We start from the raw sequence: 22,247 nt of genomic DNA, 5'->3' as shown, positions 1-22,247 counted from the left end.
TAGGACTTAAACTTTCAATTTAGATATAATTCAGTTTCAACTGCACGATAAAATTTAGATTCAATCGATTTTTACAACATGCTTGCAGTCTCCATACAAAATTCTTCGCTTCACTTATATGGACAAATACAATACTTTTCTGAATCACCAAAAAATAACTTTTTACCATTGAAAACATTATGAACTTTGTTGATTAGTATTGTTCTCCACATGAAGTTTGAATGGTTTAGCAAATTAGGCAAATAAATTGCCGTACAAGCTGGCAAACTTGCATGCAAGTTGGTTGAAACAGTCAAGTTTTGCATTTTCAACAGTCAATATCTCAAAAACTAGACGTACTATAATATTTTTGAAAACGGCGATAGATTCAGCAACCCTTAATTGAGTTAATAGCGGTATTTTGGTGCTTGAGACAAAAACGTGTTCCGCAGTGTTATAAGGTCATTTTCGACCAAACAAATCTTGCCAAAAATGGAGGACGATGAACCTCGTAAGAATCACCAATCAAGTAAAGTGAATATAAGATGACTGGTTCGTTCACCACCTTGAAACGCAAAAAGTTATGACGATTGTGAGAGCTAAAAACTTTTCTGTGAACTGGGATTTTCGGGGAAACGACATTTGGGGAAAAGTAGCACAACCATTTAAGATAAGCTGTTTTTATATATATCATACTATGTTTTATGATCAAATTTGACCCAAGCTATTGTTTTTTTTTTGTTTTCATGTATAACTATTCCTTCTTTCAAGTTTGGTTCTTTCTGATTGCATTTTCAAAAAGCATTAGTGTAATATTCTGCATATTCACAAAATAAATTTATGGAATATGTTTTTTTTTCCTTTCATAGCTTATTATCCGTTCTTTTGAACATTGGCTATTTTTTGTAGTATAATGAAATACAAAAACACTAAAAAATTTCCCTTGTCTCTTGTCTCGTAGATCGTACTTGGTGTGCATTAGGTGGCCCATAATGGTCATACTACCAAAAACTACTATGGAAATTTGAGCTAATCCATCAAATCTAAGGAGGAACTAAACGAGCTTGAAGTTTGTAAGAAAAAAAACGTCGAAATATGTAAAATTCGTCCAAACGGTTTTATTACATTTCCGACTATAGGTGGCGCTTTATTTGATAAATTTATTGAAGTATCGATTTAAAAATCCTCCAATCCACAAATAAAAGACTGCAACAAACCGGAAGCCACGTCGTAAAAAAATGTTCTGCCGATGAAAACTAAAATTTGGTTTTCCCGGGGTTTTCTAGTTAAATTTACTATTTACAATTTACCAGGATTTTAAAAGCCTAAACATTAGTTAGCATTTTTTCTGGGTAATGTCTCATTGTGGGGTATGGGTTTCTGGGAAATGTACAATCAACTTGATGTATTTTCAGCAACTTTGTTATATTCGTCAACGGATTTTTTAAAACATTATGAGCTTTTCTCTCACGCTGTCTTTCGATTATAACTGTGCAATTTTAGAGCTATTGGGAATGTTTCACTGTAGATCGAAAAATAATGTCCTTGTCAAAGAGAACTATCTGGCAATATGTACCTTGACAGGATAAATCATAAAGTGTCCTTCATGATGGAGAGAAAAATACAGAAGTTCGTCTTCTGTGGAATTCTGAAAGCACCACGAATTCAGAAAACTTAAATTGAATAAAGAGTGGCATTTTGATATATGGTAGAAGCGCCGGTTTTGGCCATATGTCCAATAGTAGCCATAGTGGATTATGCTCCGTTTAACACAGAAAATGAGCATGAAACATTTCGTGTTTAAAAAAAAAGACACGGACACCATCTTCAGCTATTTGGCTGCACAGATTGTAACTTAACGCTAGACAACGGACCAGTATGCTCCAGTGGCACAGCCGAGAAACGTTCCTGACAAAAAGTTTCATTGGCTGAAGCGGGAATCGAACCCACAACCCCATGACACAATGCGTTTAAATGTCTGACGACACTGACTGCACGGCCACGAGGCCCACTGGCCTCGTAGAATAAATACGCATGAAAGAGCTACATTCATATGGTCGGCGTTATGTGTAACACTTGAAAGAATCTAACGTTCGTGAATCTGCCTTCTTTCGTTATTGATTGATTTGCCTTTTTCATTTAAACTCCTTAACGCGTAATTAATAAACTATCCGTTAAAACAATGCCTAACTGATACAACCTACCAACTGGCAATAATAACATGTTTTGATCTTACTGGCAACTATTTCACTTAACAAAAACTTATATGAATAATATACATAATCTTGTTGGAGGCTGTTTGCAGAATGCAGAAACGGTCCATATTAATCTTAAACATCATGTTTCCATTTCTTCACGAATAATTTAAGTGTTCGATGCTTTTTCAACTAGGCAGACAAATAGTTTTGAAGAAACATTAGTTAAAAGCCAATTACAGATGTCGCACTTATTGCGATATACGAAACTCATTGCTGTCTCATCCATCAGATGGTACCAATTAATATGTTTTTCCAATTAACGTAGTGCTACGGGGGATTTAGAATAAATAGTTATTTCAGCCTTTGTCCAATTGCCGATGGAATATTTCGAGCTCATGGGTTCACATGAACCTATTTAAAATCAGTTTCGGTTACACATAAGTTGCTGTAACTGGTTTGAAACGTGCGGACTGTGTCAGTACCTTCTTTTGTACTGCATTTTATAGCAAAATAGCTTTTTCAAAGCTGCATTACTTTAGTCGAATATAGAACGAATACTATTTCATCACCTAATGGTTCCTATCGAAACAGCTATGTAGTTTGGAGATTTGGATGTGTGTGAGTGTTTAGTAACAAACAAGAACAGGACGATGACAATGGAATAAGTTTAGCGTAATGAGATGTATCGTGTTCGCCCACACGAATACAGACTTAAAGCGTCATTTAATGTCAAGTTTTGTATTGTGTTTTGTTTTCTAATCACCATTGGGCGTTCGCAGCGTAGCCGTGTCCAGTGCTCCGTGTAGCTTGAAGTACAAACTGTTGATGTCCTCTTCGACCGGGATCGGGATGCTCTGGTGCCCGTGTAGGTCGCTCTCCGAAACGAGGGTGGTCTAAAAATGGCCAAGAGCATGAGGAGAAAATCGATGATCAGAACTCTCAGTAGGTCCTTAGAGGCGAGATGTGTGTTAGCTAGCAGTAGATTTGTTGAAGCGTGGACGTGTTAGCGACCCAGAGTTGCCCCAGCAGTTGTAGTAGATGTCAAAGGGTACAAATTTACCAATACGGGGTTGTTGCCGAAGTGTCGATCTATTTCGAATCGAATCACCCGGCCTCCGGTTTTGTAGGCCAGTTCATGTAGTCCGCTCTGACTGTCCAGGTGCTGATCGGATAGGGTGGTGTCCACTTCGTCACCGAACCAGATCACGTAGAGCTACGGTAGAAGGAAACAGTTGTTAGAAAGTTTAGGGTCAATTGTAAAGGTTAGTTACACTTACACGAATTCGCTTTTTGAGTAACGTCAAGGCCGCCATACGGGAGAGCTCCTTGTCGGTGGCGGCGTTGGATGTCGCCAGGAATATGGCACTGTCGTAAGGGATTTCCTGCGAGGTCCGTAGAATGCCGTAGTACGCTCGGCCGCTGTTTTCGTACGACGGTTGCAGCGAGTTGATGGCGTCCATGAGGGATTTGGTATTGCGGAAGCTGGTTGATTTGGCGATACCTGATAGGATGGAACAAAGGTTATTATTGAGCTTTTTGAACGATCGATTACATTAAGCTAATAGGGAGTACGTATTACAAATCCCATTGACATGGACTTGTATGTTTAAGTTATTCGTTGTTTTATTCAAAATAGCTTTCATAAACAGCTTTAACGGATACTTTATTATTCGCACTATGCATCGTGTTCCCGTCAAAATCCATTTACGTCAACGACTCTCACCTGTTGCTTGCTCACAGCTGACGCACTCTGGATCTCTCGATTCAAGTTCTGCTCTAGAGCAAGTTCGGCTTAGCCGCAGAGATATCATATCTGCCTGCGGTTATTTCGGTCTATTGTGATCGTTTTTTTCGCTTTCAACCAGCGGCGGTGGCAGGATTATAAAAAAAAGAACCACACATGTATAATTAAAACGCAGATTTCCTCCCCAGATTCTTTCCCCGCTCAAATATCAAACAGCTTATTTATTCCGTGTCGAACCGGGCGGTGGAGTTTCATTGGTCTGTAACTGCATGTATGTCTCATATGAGTAGGAAGTTCAGCAACGATGGGACCGATATGCGGTTTCAGGTAGTTTCACTCGATTAGCTGCATCAGAGGTTCTCAATTAACGTAAACGCTGTGATCATTTTTGAAATCATGATGAAGTTAGAAATATTGTTTTTTTTTTTATTTGTATAAATTGTTCGGGAATATTTGGAAGTGAAATCTATGTCTCATTTGCTTTTTCAAAGATGTCAAGTGTAGCTATGTTTAGCTGAGCGGTTTATCAAACCAGAATCTCAAGTAGATTGTGTAGAGTAATATTTAAAGACACCGACATGTCAATGCTTCCAGTGGACGATTTGCCCACACTAGACAACGGATTAGCATGCAACGCTCAGTGGCACAGTAGAAATACATTTCTGACGAAAAGTTTTCCGGACTGAGCGGGAATCGAATCCACACCCCTTGACTCGATGCGGCTAAATGCTTGGTAACACTAACCGCACGGCCACGAAGCCTACAACTTTGTCTTTTGGATCTGTTGCATGCTGTTTTCGAGTGAATGACGGAATCAAGACCAATCGTTTTGTCCATGGATCGCATCACCAATCAAAGGTGACTCCCAGATCTTTTTCCTCCTTCACTAATGAATACCCTTCCTGTGGTAATTGTGGAGATGCAGAGGTATTGTCGATCTCTAGTAACAACAATCATTACACACTAACATTCCTTCCCCATCCCTACTGACTGTAAAGACATGGCCGGTGCTGTTATTGATCAATGATATGAGATCTGCTAAAATGTGCGCTTCGAGAATAAGCGGAAAGTCCCATCCTTTATTCATTTGGATCAGATTTCAATTCTTACAAATTCGATCAATCACGGAGTTGCAACCATTGACATGTATAGTCAGTCTATGCTAATGCTATGCTATGCAGAATCTAGAGTAGATTGAATATTTTGTATCTTCTAATCCAGCTTTAATACTTATCTAATGTTTTGACAGATAAGAGTATTTCGTCGTGTATCTATCAAGCTATAAGCATCAAGAGCAATATTGAAAGGTAGGAAATACTCAATATACTCCTGCTGCTATTTTTTAGAGATTCTGATCAGAGCTTTTGCAACTAAAATTAAAACAATCTCTCTATCAACAGTGTGCAGTTATCCTCCGACGATTACGAGCCACTGTTCTAAATTGTTGTCATCGTCGCAGCCGTTGAAATGAAATGAAACCGGTTTAGATCTCCTTCGCCCAGCAGCAGTCGAGTTGCAGATTGATACACACCCTTCCATCCTCCTCCGATTCCAATTTCCGCTCTAAGATCACAGAATTGAACTAGTTTCTGATGACTGCCGCCGCCTCGGGGATGGCAATTTGGTCAGCTAGCTAACCCAATCAAGATCGATCGAACGGCCAGTTTAAGGACTTTTACTTATGGCGCTGGCGATCAAGTGCAAGGACAGCTCCTTCTCGGCGATCTGCTACCTGGTTCCGATGGGTTGTTGTTGATGAAGGATTGTTCCACATTCCGGAATCGTTAATTAAGGAACGCGGAGTTCACAAAATATCATAAAATTCGATATAAATAGCAACATAATAATTGCGAATTGATAAACATTCAAAAGCGTTTCTCAGAAAGCAGAATATTGTGCCTTGAGTGTTGAACAAACATGTTTGTTAGCCAAGTTCTTCTCTATTCCTCACGATGATGACGCGGGTAATTTTGGGGTTAATAACGGAACGATTCGATGACAGCGGCTACCTAACAAAACTCTTTAGATATATCGCCTAGAGGGAGGCCAAGAGGACCTTCACGCTCCGCCTCAATGTCAGATTGCGACATTTAACCCATATGTTTTGTGTGTCAGCGTGCTACAGAACGTCGTCAAAGCGATTATGCGAACTCTTTAGAAATGTTTGTTTGTTGTGCTTGAGAACAGCGCTACTGGCCTATTCTGTTGACTTCCACGTTCTGGTGAGCGTAGCGTAGCGGTGTGATATACATATGCTAGGGAATGCACATTTTTTGCTTTGCTGTCCAAGCACGTTTGACTAACGTGCGTTTCCATTGTGGTTGATAGCTTATTTAATAAGAGTATTTCTCCTCGAAAATCGAGGAATATTTTCCGTTTGTTATCAACAACAAATTTTGTGCATATCTCACCAAAATAATTGAACTATTGAGAGCTTCAAAGTTTTTGAAAACCCCTGAACAGCTGGCACGAAATCTTGGGAAGAATTCTTACATAATCCTGAGCAAATTTCTTAAAAAAAACTCATGCTCAGAGAATAGGATCCTCAGTTTTCAGGGCCAGGGATTGAATTCGAAGAAAATTGAGAGTATCTCTGTCTTATCACTTTTTTCAACAATCATGATCCGCAGCACATCAAGAGAACCTATTTATCACATACTGCTACAGCTATCATTGAATTGGGGGGCTAACACTGAATCATTGAAACCATAAAAACAATCTCTAAACCTGGGCGACCATACCAGCGTAATAAAACACCTACCCTCAACGGAAATTGAAGTAGACCAATGGGTTTTATCGTCGCTCCCTCTTTGGGGCTCTCATTCGCAGCTGTTATTTATCGAGCTTTTTACAACTTGCTGAACATTGCCTATACACTTGGAATGTTTTGCTTCGCTTGCTTTGATCGTGTTTCGAAATCAAATAAGAGCAAATTCTGCAATGCTTGTTCAGGACATTATACTCACAGAAGCGTAGATAGGATTATCACAGATTGGGATTATTATAGAATTCTGAGAGGGCATACAATTCTAGCAAGATTCCCACAAAGTTATGATCAAGATGGCGAAGGGACCCAATTATCACAGAATACTGGTAAGGGCTCTTGTAGGATAATCAGAACGATTGTTACAAAATTTTATGTTTAAATGTATGCAAATATATTGTTCACTAATTAACGTAAAATCATGTAGTTTGATCTCGCACTCGACTAGTACACGACACTGAAGACGGCCTTACAGTTGAGGTCGAAATACGCGTATCTGTCAAAGGATACAAACTCTAGTGGAATAAAATGGTATAGTACTAAATTCGGTTTTTTTATCTACTTATAGGTATTCTACTAAACAGCTCGAAGATTTATCATAAGAAAGCAGTCCATTTGCTATTCTAAACATAAGCAGTTTATTTTTATTTTAATGTTTTTCACCTACTAACATCCGTTTGATTTGATGAAAACGTCCTAATTATTAGAGTTACTTATGCATTATGTATAAGATATCAGTTGAAAAGTTGTTAGATGTGTAAAATATCGTTCTCTGACTTGTGTTAACCCCAAAAGATTCCACAATAACCTCTAAACCGTATGTTGATCCGATTACTTGTGAGGCCCTCAGCTTGAGCAATTTTTTTTAAATCCGCAAAACATAACAAGCAGCTTTTTTAGAAATCAGTGCAAGTTTTCAAAAAGTCAAGAGACTTTTTAAGCACAATAGTCTCCAAAGTAACTTTTCGTTCAATTTATCTATGGATTGATAGGAAACTAATTTAGAAGACATTTTCACGCATTTCACGCAAACCGACCATTTCTGAAATAAATATGTTGTTAAATCGATAGATGGCGACCGAGTTGTTGTCTTAGGGCCAAAGATCATCGATGGTTGACTCTTTTACGTATTTGAACCCTTTGAGTGGAATCTCAATGATAATGAAGAGAATGAAAAAAGCGGATTTAAATATTGTACCTTCTAATTCCGCCCTAATAGCTAATCTTTTGACTTATACGAATTCACCATGGATGCGAGGAACTGACACTGCAAAAGCTTAGCTTAGCTTAGCTTAGACTGACTACACATATCAATGGTTGCTATTCCGTGATTGACCGAAGTCAGTGAAAATGCACAAAGAATCAACTAGAAGTTCAGCTGGGATTGGCCATAATCTTCTTCAGTGTGCATAATTCAGTGCCTCTATTTATACAAGGTCAATAACGGCGCCGGCCACGTCCTTGCAGTCAGGTGGGATTGAGGGAAGGAATGTTAGTGTGTAACCTTTGCTATTTGGAGACCGTGTTTGCCTCTGCATCTCCACAAAGGTTACTGGGAGGGATGTTTGTTAATGGGGAGGATCGTTGGGTCAAAGGATTCACTTTGATAAGCGATTAGACCATGATAAACAATGATTTGTGAGATATATACATGCTTATACGTAAATATAATTGTTCATATAATTTCTATGTAGAGGAAAATTATGCCGACACTTGAGGTGACGAACCATTCAAAGTTTGTTGAACAAATACCTAAATGTAACATTCCTACAGCTGTCAGTACGAAAGCATGTGTTATTATATTTTACTCATTTGAAAAGAAACAAAAGACTCAATTGGTTGGGACATCATAGAACACTCTTATTCTTATGTCGACACTTACAGTGGCGAACCATCCAAAGTTTGTTGAATAAAGTGAACCTTTCGCAAGTCTACACTTGTAGTGTCGAACCATTCAAAGTTTTTTTAATTACAAAAATAAAGGTATATAAGGGGTGTTCTGAAAAAAATGTTAAACATAAATTAATCATGAATCAGAGTTTGTGTCGACACTCACAGTGACGAACCATCCATAGTTTGTTGAAACATCATATTTACATCCCCCCATTGTAACGATTAAATGTGCAGTCATACATATTTTATAGATTAGAAATAGTAGCATGAAACGAGCTCACCAATTGATCCGTTATCCTTGACTGAGCAGCCACAATCCACTTTCAGCTTCACTCGTTTGCTCGGCTAGCACTCAGAAAAAAAAAATAGGCGCGCGACCCGAAAAAAAAAAACACGGACGACAGCTCGGGCTTTCTTGACGCACTCTCAAGAGACTTTTTAAGCACAATAGTCTCCAAAGTAACTTTTCGTTCAATTTATCTATGGATTGATAGAAAACTAATTTGGAAAACATTTTCACGCATTCCACGCAAACCGACCATTTCTGAAATAAATATGTTGTTAAATCGATAGATGGCGACCGAGTTGTTGTCTTAGGGCCAAAGATCATCGATGGTTGACTCTTTTACGTATTTGAACCCTTTGAGTGGAATCTCAATGATAATGAAGATAATGAAAAATGCAGATTTGAATATTGTACCTTTTAATTCCGCCCAATAGCTAATCTTTTGACTTATACGCACTCACCATGGATGCGAGGAACTGACACTGCAAAAGATTATAAAGTGGTAGTCGAAATACGCGTATCTGTCATCAGATAAGCAATTAGAGCCACGGTGCTCTCCGACCTTTATTATCAGAAAAAAATCTTCATTAATTCTGTGCTCGACAATCGTTCTCTATGATTAAGCTGGGAATGGATTAAGCAAAGGATATTGAACCGTTTAATTATCGTGATTATCAGAAGAAACATACTATCAACACATGGCTCAAAGTTGGTTTGTCCAGTAATTTTCAACCTCTGTGCGGAATTTTGAATCAAAAGAATGACATCATTTACAGTTACACCCTGTTCAAGGTATAACCATAAGAAGCACTAATTTTGAAAAGATTAAAGGGGCATTTTAATATCGTTAATCATGTTCAAATGTTGTTAACGACTTCAGGTCACAGAAGCTTTTCACACTTAATTTTGTTTTCCATGGGCTCAAACGCTGTAAGGCATTACTGAACCAATATTATATTATTATGAACCGTGAAAAAAGTTTTATAGCATAATTTGGTCAACTTGAGCACTCATATTCCATTTTTTTTTAAACGTAACTATGCTTGAAAGAAAACTTTAGAAGTTTGGGCTAACTATTGTGTACTTCTGATGGTTATGCCACTAAAAGGGCGTAACTCCATTTTTTTTATTCTTTTAATTCAAAAATCCGCCCAGAGGTTGAAAATCTCTAGACAAACCCTCTTTGAACCTAGTTTTGATGAAATATTTCTTCTGGAAATCACGATACATGAAAAATAGTTTCAATATCACTGATTCCCTTTGAATTTGTGAACGTATACCTTCAAAAGAGCGTAACTTTAAAATGGGCTCTACCATTTTTGTTTTTAATTTTGCCCAGACGACATTCATTTCACAGTTTTTTTGTTGTGTTTCTGGACGTTCATTTTACCGCTCGTGCTGTGTGTGTTGCAGCACTAATTCTCTTCATCGATATCCAACCATCGATGAAGAGAATCAAAAAAGTAAATTTTGGACATAGGTTTCCAATATTTTGGGATGCAGCCATCATCACGCGATTCACTAGGGAAAAAGGTAAAATTAAAGCTTTCTGTTGGGGTTTTCAATTTTATAATTGCTTAAATATTTTACAACCATTTGGTTTTACAAATCCAAATCTAAATGTATTTTTGGTCCAAAAATGTATCAAAAATGAAGAAATATACATCAAATAGAGGAGGATCTGGGGACGGACCTGGTGTAGTGGTTAGAACACTCGCCTCTCACGCCGAGGACCTGGGATCGAATCCCATCCCCGACATAGTCACTTATGACGTAAAAAGTTATAGTGACGACTTCCTTCGGAAGGGAAGTAAAGCCGTTGGTCCCGAGATGAACTAGCCCAGGGCTAAAAATCTCGTTAATAAAGTCAAACCAACCAACCAACCAGAGGAGGATCAGAATGTCTATCTGCAAAATATTAACATTTTTGAAGAAAACTATACCTCGTTTGATACTCCTAAGATTTTGGTGTTTTGGTGTATCGAAAAAATCAGAATTTTTGAAAAGAATATCGCAAACAATCATTATTTTGTTTTAATTGTCGAAAAGTTTTTCGAATAAGTTTTGATGATCTGTAAATTTGTCAGACTTTTGGAACATATATCAACCTGAAAAAATGTTTGAAATAGGTTGGAAATTCATCAAATTGGGTAACTTGGTCAGCTTCATGATGATCACATAGTCTTCGTTTTTTTTTCGGGAGAATTCGGTGAATTTCAATTTCTTGCAGAATATTGATTTCTTAAAGAATATTTTAACCAACTGATTGCGCCAAACATTTTAGAATATTAAATTATGTTGCGAGAGCCACCCTACTGGGTGGTCACTCACCGCCAGAACAGCACACAATCGAACGCAATGCCTTACCGCACACTATTGCCTCTGTACGGTATATGTAATAGGCCTTTAGGTACCGATCGCCTCCCGATCGTGTGTTGTGATCTTACCACTTCTAGCCAGTAGAACAGCTGAGCAAGTTAGTATTAAATAAACCTTCGCCGCGTTCGGTCGGAACCCGCTTGTGCTTTGATTCCCAAATAAAGTGTGTTGTTTACTTACCGCGAAATTAGTAGTGATTATTAGTGAAAATATCACCGCGCGAGTCCCCGTCGATACCGGGTTGATTATACGAACCCTTCGCTCTATGTGCGTGAACATAAATGGTCCTTCGAGCCGGATCAATCGCGGTGTCGGACAGTTGCGCGTAGTTTAGAAGTGTTTCGCGGTTGAGAAAAGGACGCTAGTGCCGGACAAAAGCGCCTTAGTGAAGTGAAATTTCGCCATCACGATAAGTGATTTGTGGCGCGCGGTTTTTGTGTAAACCGGCCATTGGAAGTGAAGAAAGTGGATGGTGATTTTGCAGCTATTGGGAGAGGACAACAGAGACGATTTTTGCGTGGCTTTTGGTGCAACCACCTTGGGACGGACACGGCGATCAGAGGACAACAGTGACCACGGACAAGCTGCAATTCAGGGAAGTACAGTGCATGTGTGGGTCTGTGGCTTTCTATGCATGAAGATTGCCATTAGACTGTGGGTAAAGAGATTACGCTGTGATTGATAATAAAACGATCAATTTGCATGCGAAACTGTGTTTTTTGATTCACGATTACTTGGTCCCTGTGGTTTGTTCGTTGCTAGTTGGTCTTGGATTCCGCTGGTAACCGGTTGGCTCATTTTCGTTGGTTGTATTCCCCTTCGCTGTTGTCATTGGGTCGGTCAGTTCGTCTCGCGGCGCGTGGAACGTGGAGTCGATTCGTTGTCACCAGTGCACAGTGGTCCAGAGAGGTGAATTTTCTCGCAGCAGCTCAGTGATTTAGTGAGTAGTGCAGTGTATTGTAAACAGTGCAAACGAACTTCCTGTGCGATAACTTTTCACAGTGACTTTGGTGAGACTTGCTAGTGCAATAGAACAGTGACAATGAAACCCGAAGACTTGAGAAGTTTGTTGAAGCGGGAGAAACGCCTTCAAAATAGTTTAGAACTGGTGGAGAAGTTCATAAGTGACTTTAATGAAGAGCGTGATAGAAGGGAAGTTGAAGTTCGTTTGCAGCTGCTTGAAAGTATTGTGACCGAATTCTTTGAAGTGCGCGATAAGATTGAAGTGCTGATGGATGAAGTAGCTGAAGACGAAGTTCCAGATCCGGATGAATCCGAGAAGGCTCGTAAGGCAAGGCTGGCGAATGCATCGAAAGAGAGGGAGGAAGAAGGTTTAGCCATCACCAATGATGTGCAGAACCGTTATTGCAAGGCCAAATCAGCATTAATGGAACGGCGTCCGAAGAAAGTTTTGGATCATCCTGGGACGTCGAGCATGGCTGGAACTACGTTCTCGAAGGTGAAGCTGCCGGAGATTAAGCTACCAACGTTCGGCGGAAGACTTCGAGACTGGGTATCGTATCGAGATGCATTTCGAAGCTTGATCCATCAAAACCGGGAACTCACCGACATGGACAGGTTTACCTACCTTCGTTCATCGTTGACCGGAGAGGCACTTCAGGAAGTCAGCTCCATTGAACTTTCCGCCGCCAATTATGTAGTTGCCTGGGCTGCATTGGAAGATCGCTACCATAACGAAAAGCTGATCGTGAAGGCTTATCTCGATGCCATCTTCGGCATAGAACCGATGCGGAAAGAAAGCTACGAAGCGCTGAGCCAGCTAATCAGCGACTTTGAGAAGAATCTCCAGATGCTGCAAAAGCTGGGACAGGACACCAATGGCTGGAGCACTATCCTAGTGCATATGGTTTGCTCGAAGCTTGATGGCGTCACCCTACGATTTTGGGAGTCGTCACACAACTCCAAGGAAGTGCCCACCTACCGAAACCTAATGAACTTCCTGAAGAATCATTGTGCGGTTCTTCAATCAGTTGATGCGAGCAAACCCTCCCCCGTCGAAGCGAAGAAGCCCAAGATTAGCGTCAGCAACTCATCAACATCCTTTGGTCGTTGCTGTTTCTGTTCGGAACCATTCCATTCGGCGTTCATGTGCAACAAGTTCCAGAAGTGGAAGATCTCGGAACGCTACGACGCAGTACGGAAGAACGGCCTGTGCATGAATTGCCTATCGTCAGGTCACTTGGCGCGGAACTGCAGCAAAGGATCATGCCGTCAGTGTGGGAAGAGGCACCATACTATGCTTCACGCGGACTACAGTGTCAACCCGAAATCCTCCGTTCCACAGACGACAAAAAGACCCCCAAGTGAACAGCAACATCAGACACAGCAAGCACAGCCGAATCCACCAACACACCAGAAAGCACCAACCACAAACCACACCGAACCCAGCACTTCATTATCAATCGTTCAAACACAATCGCATAGCACCAACCCACAGATCGCCACAGACCAATCAAACACACAGCAACACACTGTAGCGCTTCCAACACAAACAAATCCTTCCACACGTCAAGTCCTATTATCAACCGCCATAGTGCGGGTTTGCGATGCCAACGGCTGCTCAATGCTGGCCAGAGCACTGCTAGACTCGTGCTCGCAGTATTGTTTCGTTACCTCCGATTTTTGCCGACGCATGGACCTGAGCGAATTCCCTGACTATCTCGCTGTGAAGGGAATCGGTGGTTCAGGAAGCGTTTCCCAGAAAGCTGTCTGCGCTACAGTTTGCCCTCGTTTCGCCAGTATTTCGGATTTCGAGGAAGTTATGCGATTCAACGTTTTGTCAAGGCTAACGATTCCGCTCCCGTGTGAAGGGTTTGATACTTGCCAGTGGAACTTGCCGGACAACGTTGTACTAGCTGACCCCGAGTTCTACAAGACTTCGGACATCGATATGATCATCGGTGCCGAGTATTACTTGGATCTGTTGCAAGATGGGCGATTTAGACTCGACGAAGATGGTCCGACGTTCCAAAACACTGTGTTTGGATGGATCGTTTCCGGTCGCATTTCCAACAGTGCGATCTCCGCAGGTTCACCATCTGCGTCATTGTGTTCCATGTCCGAAATCCAAGAGCAACTTTCTCGGTTCTGGGAGCTAGAGAGCTGTCATCTAGCGAGCATCTATTCAGTGGAAGAGTCCACATGCGAGGAGTTCTTCAAGCAAACGACCGTTCGAGATGACGACGGACGCTTCGTCGTTTCTCTGCCCAAGAAAGAGCACATTATCGGGCACCTGGGAGATTCTCGATGCATAGCGGAGCGTCGATTCATGAGCTTAGAGAGGCGGTTCGCTACAAATCCAGAGCTGAAGAGGTTGTATTGCGAGTTCATGGAGGAATACGCGGCGATGGGCCACATGAAGAAGGTAAACGAGGAGGAACTGTCAGGGTCAGTGAATTACTTTCTACCGCACCATGCTGTATTGAAGCCGGATAGCACAACAACCAAACTGCGCGTTGTATTTGATGCTTCGTGCAAGACTACGTCCGGTGCTTCGCTTAACGATGGACTGATGGTAGGTCCCGTAGTCCAAGACGACTTGATTTCGATACATGCTCGTTTCCGCTTACACCGGATCGGTATCGTAGCCGACGTAGCGAAAATGTACAGGATGATCAACATGTGTCCACCTGATCAGAAGCTACAACTGATTTTGTGGAGAGCCACGCCAGATGAGGCAATCGAGGTATTCCAGCTGACGACCGTTACGTACGGTACCGCATCCGCTCCGTTTCTCGCTACACGTTGCTTGGTACAGCTAGCAGAAGACGGAGAATCCACGCATCCAGTCGCAGCGAAGGTAGTTCGGAAAGACTTTTACGTCGATGACATGATCACCGGCGTCGACAGCCCAGAGGAAGGCAAGGAGCTAGTTGAGGAAATGGTCAAGCTTACCGATTCTGCTGGAATGACGCTGCGAAAATGGAATTCGAATTGCGGAGAAGTCCTGAGCGAGCTACAATCGCATCTGCGAGACGATCGGGTCCTCTACGAAATGGATTCACCGCTGCTAACAGCTACCGTAAAGACACTGGGCCTTGTATGGTGTCCGTCGTCCGATAATTTCTATTTCACGCTGCCCAAGTGGAATTCAGCGTCGGTGATTACTAAACGAAGTGTGGTTTCCGATGCGTCCAAACTCTTTGATCCCTTGGGACTGATAGGACCGGTAATCGTCGAAGCCAAAATCTTCATCCAGACTTTGTGGAAGCTGAATGCGAATTGGGATGATCCGCTCCCGGAGAACCTGCAAACTTTCTGGTTGGAGTATCGTAGGAACCTCAGCGCCCTAGAGTCCATCAGTATTCCTCGATGGGTCGGATATACCAAGGAGTGTGTCTCGACCGAATGGCATGGATTTTGCGACGCTTCCGATAGCGCATACGGCGCTTGCCTATACCTTCGATGTACCTACGCTGACGGTTCTGTGCGAATTCAGCTGATGATGTCGAAATCACGAGTTGCGCCACTGGAAGATCTGAAGAAGAAGAAACGTAAGCAGTCGACGCCCCGACTAGAGCTTTCATCCGCCCTCCTTCTGAGCCATCTCTATGAGAAGACAAGCAAAGCGACCGCGTTGGCTATCCCGTCGTATTTCTGGACCGATTCCAACATCGTGAAGTTCTGGATTGCGTCAACACCGTCCCGATGGCAGACTTTCGTCGCGAACAGAGTGTCCGAGATCCAACACCTGACCAAAGGTGGAACCTGGAATCATGTCGCAGGGATAGAAAATCCAGCTGATGTGCTTTCGCGAGGTATATCAGCAACACAGCTTGAATACCACTCTTTGTGGTTGAGTGGGCCAGTTTGGTTGCGTCAAAGTCGAGAGTTCTGGCCTGAGAATTCAGAAGTCGCCGCAGAGCAGCTTGATCCAGCTTCCCTCGAAGAAAGAAAGTCCGTTGCCTTACCGCTGCAAGTCGCAACTCCGAGTGAAATCTTCTCGCTTCGTTCCTCGCTGTTTTCATCAGTTCGACTCGTAGCGTTGATTCGTCGCTTTCGCCACAACTCCCAGAGAGCCAACCGGAATACAAGGAAGTTCGGTTGCATCAGCACGCAAGAATACGAAGACGCCCTTTTGCAGTTAGTCCGCCTGTCGCAACAAGAATGTTTCCCGCAGGAGATAGCAAGTCTGTCCCGGGAGGATCAGGTGAAAGAATCCTCGAGAATATCTCCGCTGAATCCAAATCTCCGAGACGGCATACTGCGCGTTGGCGGCCGGCTCCGGAACGCAGCCGTTTCCGAAAATCGGAAACATCCGATGATACTCGATCACCGTCATCCCCTCGCCACGTTGGTAGTCCGCCATTACCATCTGAAGATGCTTCACTCCGGACAACAAGTCGTCATCGCAAGTACCAGAGAAAGGTTTTGGATCCCGAATATTCGCAACCTCGTACGAAAGGTGTTACATGAGTGCGTCACCTGCTTCCGGATCAAGCCCAGATGTCAAGAACAGCTGATGGCAGAGCTGCCACCGGAAAGAGTGAATCCGGCACCACCATTTCTCAAGGTCGGTGTAGATTATTGCGGCCCGTTCCTGGTGTCCTATCCGCAGCGCCGTAGTGGTCCCGTTAAATGCTTCGTAGCAATATTCGTTTGCCTCGTTACCAAGGCCGTTCATGTCGAGTTAGTCGCCGATCTCACCACAGCGGCATTTCTGGCGGCATTACGACGATTCACTGCCCGTCGAGGTCGTCCAGCCGTGATCATGTGCGACAATGCCAAGAATTTCGTAGGAGCAAAGAGGGAACTACGACAGCTGTTGAATTTGTTCGAGCAGCAACAGTTCCAGAATGCTGTAGCCAGCAACGCCGCAGATAAAGAGATTGAATTTAAGTTCATCCCGGCCAGATCGCCCAATTTCGGTGGTCTATGGGAAGCTGCCGTGAAATGCTTCAAAAACAGCTTCAAGAAGATCGTCGGTAGTCGGACGCTGCTGTATGATGAAATGCAGACAGTGCTTCCGCAAATCGAAGCTGTGTTAAACTCCAGGCCTCTCACTCCACTAAGCAACGATCCTGGAGACTTCGAAGCACTCACGCCCGGACATTTTCTTGTTCAACGTCCACTGACAGCGATTGCTGAACCCGATCTGGAGAATGTTCCAGCAAACCGCCTAACCGTCTGGCAATGGTCTCAGAACTATAGCCAGAAGCTCTGGAAGAAGTGGAGCACACTTTACCTGTCCGATTTGCACAACCGGACAAAATGGACTCGACAACGAGACAACATCACCGTCGGAACCATGGTTCTGTTGATGGACGAGCGGCTTCCGCCGCTGAAGTGGAACCTAGGTCGGGTCACCGAAGTATACCGAGGCTCTGACGATAACATCCGCGTGGTAGACGTACGCACTGCGAATGGGGTATTCCGAAGAGCGATATCGAAGATTTGCGTCCTTCCGATAAGGGATAACGCAACATCTACCAGCGATGAGGCATAATTCGCCTTCACCGGTGGTGCTTCGGCACCCGCGGAGGTCCCTAGGGCCTCCGCATCCCAGTAAGTTTAGTGTTTTATGAATATTTCAAAAAGCTTAAGGAATTTCCATACCCCATAGTTGTCGTGCTACCCGTCCCGGGTCTCCGGGACAGCGTATCGTTTGGAGCCAGCCTTGATCTTCCATCCAAGACCCTGTCCATAAGTCATCGTTCCGAGGTATAAACATCCGTTGGTGAAGGTAGTTGTGAGCGTTCAGTCCAGTCAAGAAGTCCTGTCAATCCGTGTGAAGCAACCCGTTTGTTTCCGAGTCCATCGGATACGTTACGTTGCGAAACTAATCCGTTCCATCTCGCCGAGGTACAACCTGCAACAATCCGCTGGTTTAGCGAGCTGTAGCGTCAGTCGGAGTTTGGCCAACTCTATGACCGTCACTGTAGCCGCCCGATCAGCCCAAGAAGCGGTAAGAGCTCACCGCAACCGTTTGGTTTCATCTTTGGCAACCGATTTGGTCAGTATCGCACCGTATGTCATCCGTTTGGACACCGTCATCGCCGCTGGTAGCGGTCGCGGAGGCCACGAGGGCCTCCGCTCCAGGCAAGTTGTTGTATTGTACATAAATCCAAGTGAAAAAGCACCCTCTCATTTGCAGCAACGAACGAAGCCCTTCCCCGTCGTCGAGGACGACAGCAAGGCAACCGCAGGACGACCGAATTCCACCCTGAAGATGTCCCCTTAGCGATCGATGGTATCTCGCTCGGAGTATCGTCATCGCCTTCCACGAGAGGAATCGATCAGACCCGTAGAAGTACCGGAATGGCACACCGCCGTTAGTCAGCAATCAAGTCGCAGACGCACCTGAAGATCAGATCCCGCAAGAAGCAACCACCAACCCCTTTGCGATGTGCCCAGAAGCCGTCGTATTCGTCACGAAGCAGCACCATCTCCCACGAGCCGTTTTGAGAACGGCATTCCAACAGTATCAGAAGGTAAAATGAATTAAGATATCACTGAAGAATCGTCTAGTGATTAGAGCCGTTGAATTAGTTAGATTCGTTTAGAAAACTAGGTACAGATTAGAATAACAAATTTATTGAAATCCATAGGTTTCAAGGCGGCCGGCGTATGATTGCGCCAAACATTTTAGAATATTAAATTATGTTGCGAGAGCCACCCTACTGGGTGGTCACTCACCGCCAGAACAGCACACAATCGAACGCAATGCCTTACCGCACACTATTGCCTCTGTACGGTATATGTAATAGGCCTTTAGGTACCGATCGCCTCCCGATCGTGTGTTGTGATCTTACCACTTCTAGCCAGTAGAACAGCTGAGCAAGTTAGTATTAAATAAACCTTCGCCGCGTTCGGTCGGAACCCGCTTGTGCTTTGATTCCCAAATAAAGTGTGTTGTTTACTTACCGCGAAATTAGTAGTGATTATTAGTGAAAATATCACCGCGCGAGTCCCCGTCGATACCGGGTTGATTATACGAACCCTTCGCTCTATGTGCGTGAACACCAACAATGTTTGATATTGTTGAAAATTCTCTATTCATTTTTTTTTATTTGGTTAATCGATTCAGAAAATTATTATTATAAAAATTATATTATCATCCATGGAAATATATATTATATCGTATATTTTCATCCATGAAAAATTGTTTGAAGTGTAGAGTTTGGTTTGAATTCCCTCATACTACGTGGCTTATGTCTCTTTAAATTAATTTTCAGTAGAACTGCCGACCGGTACTTTTCAAACCCCGCTTGAAGCTGTGAGTACTCATTCGCATCGCATCATGTGAGGAACATCGAGTTTGTCTCATGAGAGTGACCTCCCGAGTAATGTTGCTCTCAGAACGACTCTTTCCATTTATTTGTAGTTCAAACGCAGTTATTTGAAACTGTCTCACTTAGCACGAAAAAACTACACACCCCTACCAAGTAAAATTGTGCATGCAACGAACAGTGTCCTCTTTGATCCCATATAATTCGTATGCAATGTCACTTACACCCCTTTGCTTCTAACCTCCTCAATTTGTTTTGAACTTTTTGATTTGCAAGCATTGCGCGTAGGGTTGAACATTCAATTAATATTTTAATTTCTTCTTCCTAAACTTTGAGAGCACATAAATTAACCATGCTTGTTTAGTATGAAAAACAGCCAATTTTCCGAAGAAGGGAAATTTCAAGAAGGGTGCTTTGCCTTATAGTTATGCTGCAAACATAATTAAGATATTCCACCTTTTTTCGATTATTAGCTGTTCTTTTGAGTTTGCAGCATAGTGAATCATAGGTACACCCTGATCAATGTTCATTTACATTGGTATAAGAGTTATGATTCGCTAAACTGCAAACTCAAAAGACCAGCTCATGTTAGAAAGAAGGTGATTGAATGACTCCGATAAGTCTCCAGATATATTCTCTACCTTTCTCTATCTAAGACGGGACAAATAGTGCCTTTAGGTTGTTGACGTTTTCATCAAGAGATTGTCCATAAACCACTTGGTCATTTTTTTGTTCGAATTTTCAGACCCTTACATCTGGAACTCTCGTTCATTAAAAAAAATTGTATGAACCGTGGCCATTGCTCAGACCCATCTCCCCTATATGGCTACGTGGTTTATGGACGACCACCAATCAGCCTCCAACGTACAATTTGTGACTTTTGCGCTGAATGAGGACAGCCCGCTACGCATTATTGCCACGAGCCTACCCATAACTATTTGATATATCTCTCAATATACTCTAATATAAAGCAAAACAAAAACCCATAACTATTTGATATATCTCTCAATATACTCTAATATAAAGCAAAACAAAAAAAATATCGATAAATTAAAATAAAATTAAAATTATCGAGCAACGGACTCATGTTCCGTAACCGGTCGTTTGAGAACGTCGCGACCCATTGAAAGTCCACACAATAGAAACCTCAGCCAGCGCAGTTGCTGGCTAGTGTAGTGTGCTATTTCAATTCCTAAACAATAATGCGCTCTCGGGCTAGGCATTGGATATAAATAGAAAGCGTTGTGTTTGGATGGGCATCTAATTCTTCCGAAAGAGGTGCACTTTGCGAAAAAGGACCGCGTGATTATTGAGCTGAAATCGAATTCAGGTTAACTTCTGCGTCCATGAGTCTTCTCATGGCGTAGAGATAACGCGCCCTAACTAGAGATCAGGGAGTCATGATTTCGATTCTCACTGAGAAGACGTGTAACTTTTTCGCAAAACTTCACATCAATTTGTCCATTTAATCTAATTGCAGAGTATATGTAATGTTTAGCTTTCCGGTAGTTGTTAAACTTCCACTCGGCTGGTTAGCCTATACCACGGTTCATAGTTAAAAACAAGTAAAAAAATATATGTTTTTGTTTCTAAATTATGCAAAATGGCCGTTATGCAAAAAGGCTATTATGCCAAATGACCATTATGCCAAATGACGTTATGCCAAATGGCCATTATTCCAAATGGTTTTATGCCAAATGGTGTAGAGCCGCATTCATTCTCACAGATTCGTTCGGAAATTCATCTAGCAGTTTCTAATGATATTCTTGAAGTAATTTATCTAGAGTACCACGAACAAAATCTTTAGCAGTCCAACGCTGATTACTCTAGTAATTTTCACAGGAATTCTCTCAAGATTTCCTCCAGAGTTTTTTTTTGTGGAAATACAAAGTACCTATCGTTAGAAAAAAAAACCCAACCCAACTCTTGTAAAAATCCATGAACGAAAATCTCGATGTAATTCTTATAGAAATCTGTGAGCCAAAAAGAATAAATATTGCAGAAGAATATAAAGGTGAACAAAAGATTAACTCCTTCAGGTACATCCAGTGACTTTAACTTTAATACCACAACAATCTGCCTTATTGCTCTTGAGTTGCTGGACGGCATGGGGCCTTCTTTTGCCGTGTGGCTACTAAGCAAAGCCATTCTGCAGATGTCTGGGTTCGATTCCCAGTCGGTCCAGGATTCTTAATGGAAATTTCCTTGACTTCCTTGGGCATAGAGTATCATCGAACTGGTGACACGATATACGAATGCGAAAATTGCAACTTTGGCAAAGAAATCTCGCAGTTAATAACTGTGGAAGTGCTCATTGAACACTAAGCTGAGAGGCAGGCTTTGTCCCAGTGAGTACGTAATGCCAAGAAGAAGAAGAAAAAGAAAAAGTTTGAGAAGAAGACACTACATGTGAATATTACACATTAGATAGGTGCTGTCCCAGTTACGCATTGCAATACGATCATCATTGAATCCAGCACGAAAAAAGCTTGCGACGACAGTGTTATTATTGAACAGTGAGTGCCGTTCAGCCTTTCCTCAATTATTAACTAAGAATGATTAATAGAAAGCTGTCTGTGCCAAAGTTGCAATTCTTGCATGCGTTTATTATGTAGCAGATACAATGAAACGTTTTGTCCTAAGAAATCCAGTAAATTTCCATAGAGAAAGGTTCTGGATCGTCCTAGCTTTGCTTTGTAGCCGCGGTCGTTATCAATAGGCTAAGGAAGGCCCTGAATTGGAAATATATAATTCG

The 22,247-nt window shown here is 42.3% G+C and overlaps 2 protein-coding genes across 5 annotated transcripts in view; one reads left to right on the top strand and one right to left on the bottom strand.

Moving 5' to 3' along the window:
* The window catches only part of LOC5564210, a 209,711-nt gene that overhangs the window by 52,982 nt on the left and 134,482 nt on the right, over window positions 1-22,247 (top strand). The window lies entirely within an intron of this gene.
* The window catches only part of LOC5564410, a 132,156-nt gene that overhangs the window by 43,084 nt on the left and 66,825 nt on the right, over window positions 1-22,247 (bottom strand). For all 3 annotated transcript variants that reach the window (XM_021838488.1, XM_021838487.1, XM_021838486.1), the window contains exons 3-5: window positions 3,455-3,678; window positions 3,238-3,390; window positions 2,941-3,070 (exon numbers count right to left, since the gene is read on the bottom strand). In XM_021838488.1, coding sequence (XP_021694180.1) covers window positions 2,941-3,070; window positions 3,238-3,390; window positions 3,455-3,678 — 507 coding nt within the window. The remainder of the gene's footprint in view (window positions 1-2,940; window positions 3,071-3,237; window positions 3,391-3,454; window positions 3,679-22,247) is intronic.

The sequence above is a fragment of the Aedes aegypti genome, chromosome 1 (genome assembly GCF_002204515.2).
Source record: "Aedes aegypti strain LVP_AGWG chromosome 1, AaegL5.0 Primary Assembly, whole genome shotgun sequence".
Lineage (NCBI taxonomy): Eukaryota > Metazoa > Arthropoda > Insecta > Diptera > Culicidae > Aedes > Aedes aegypti.
This window is presented reverse-complemented; position numbering and strand designations above follow the sequence as displayed.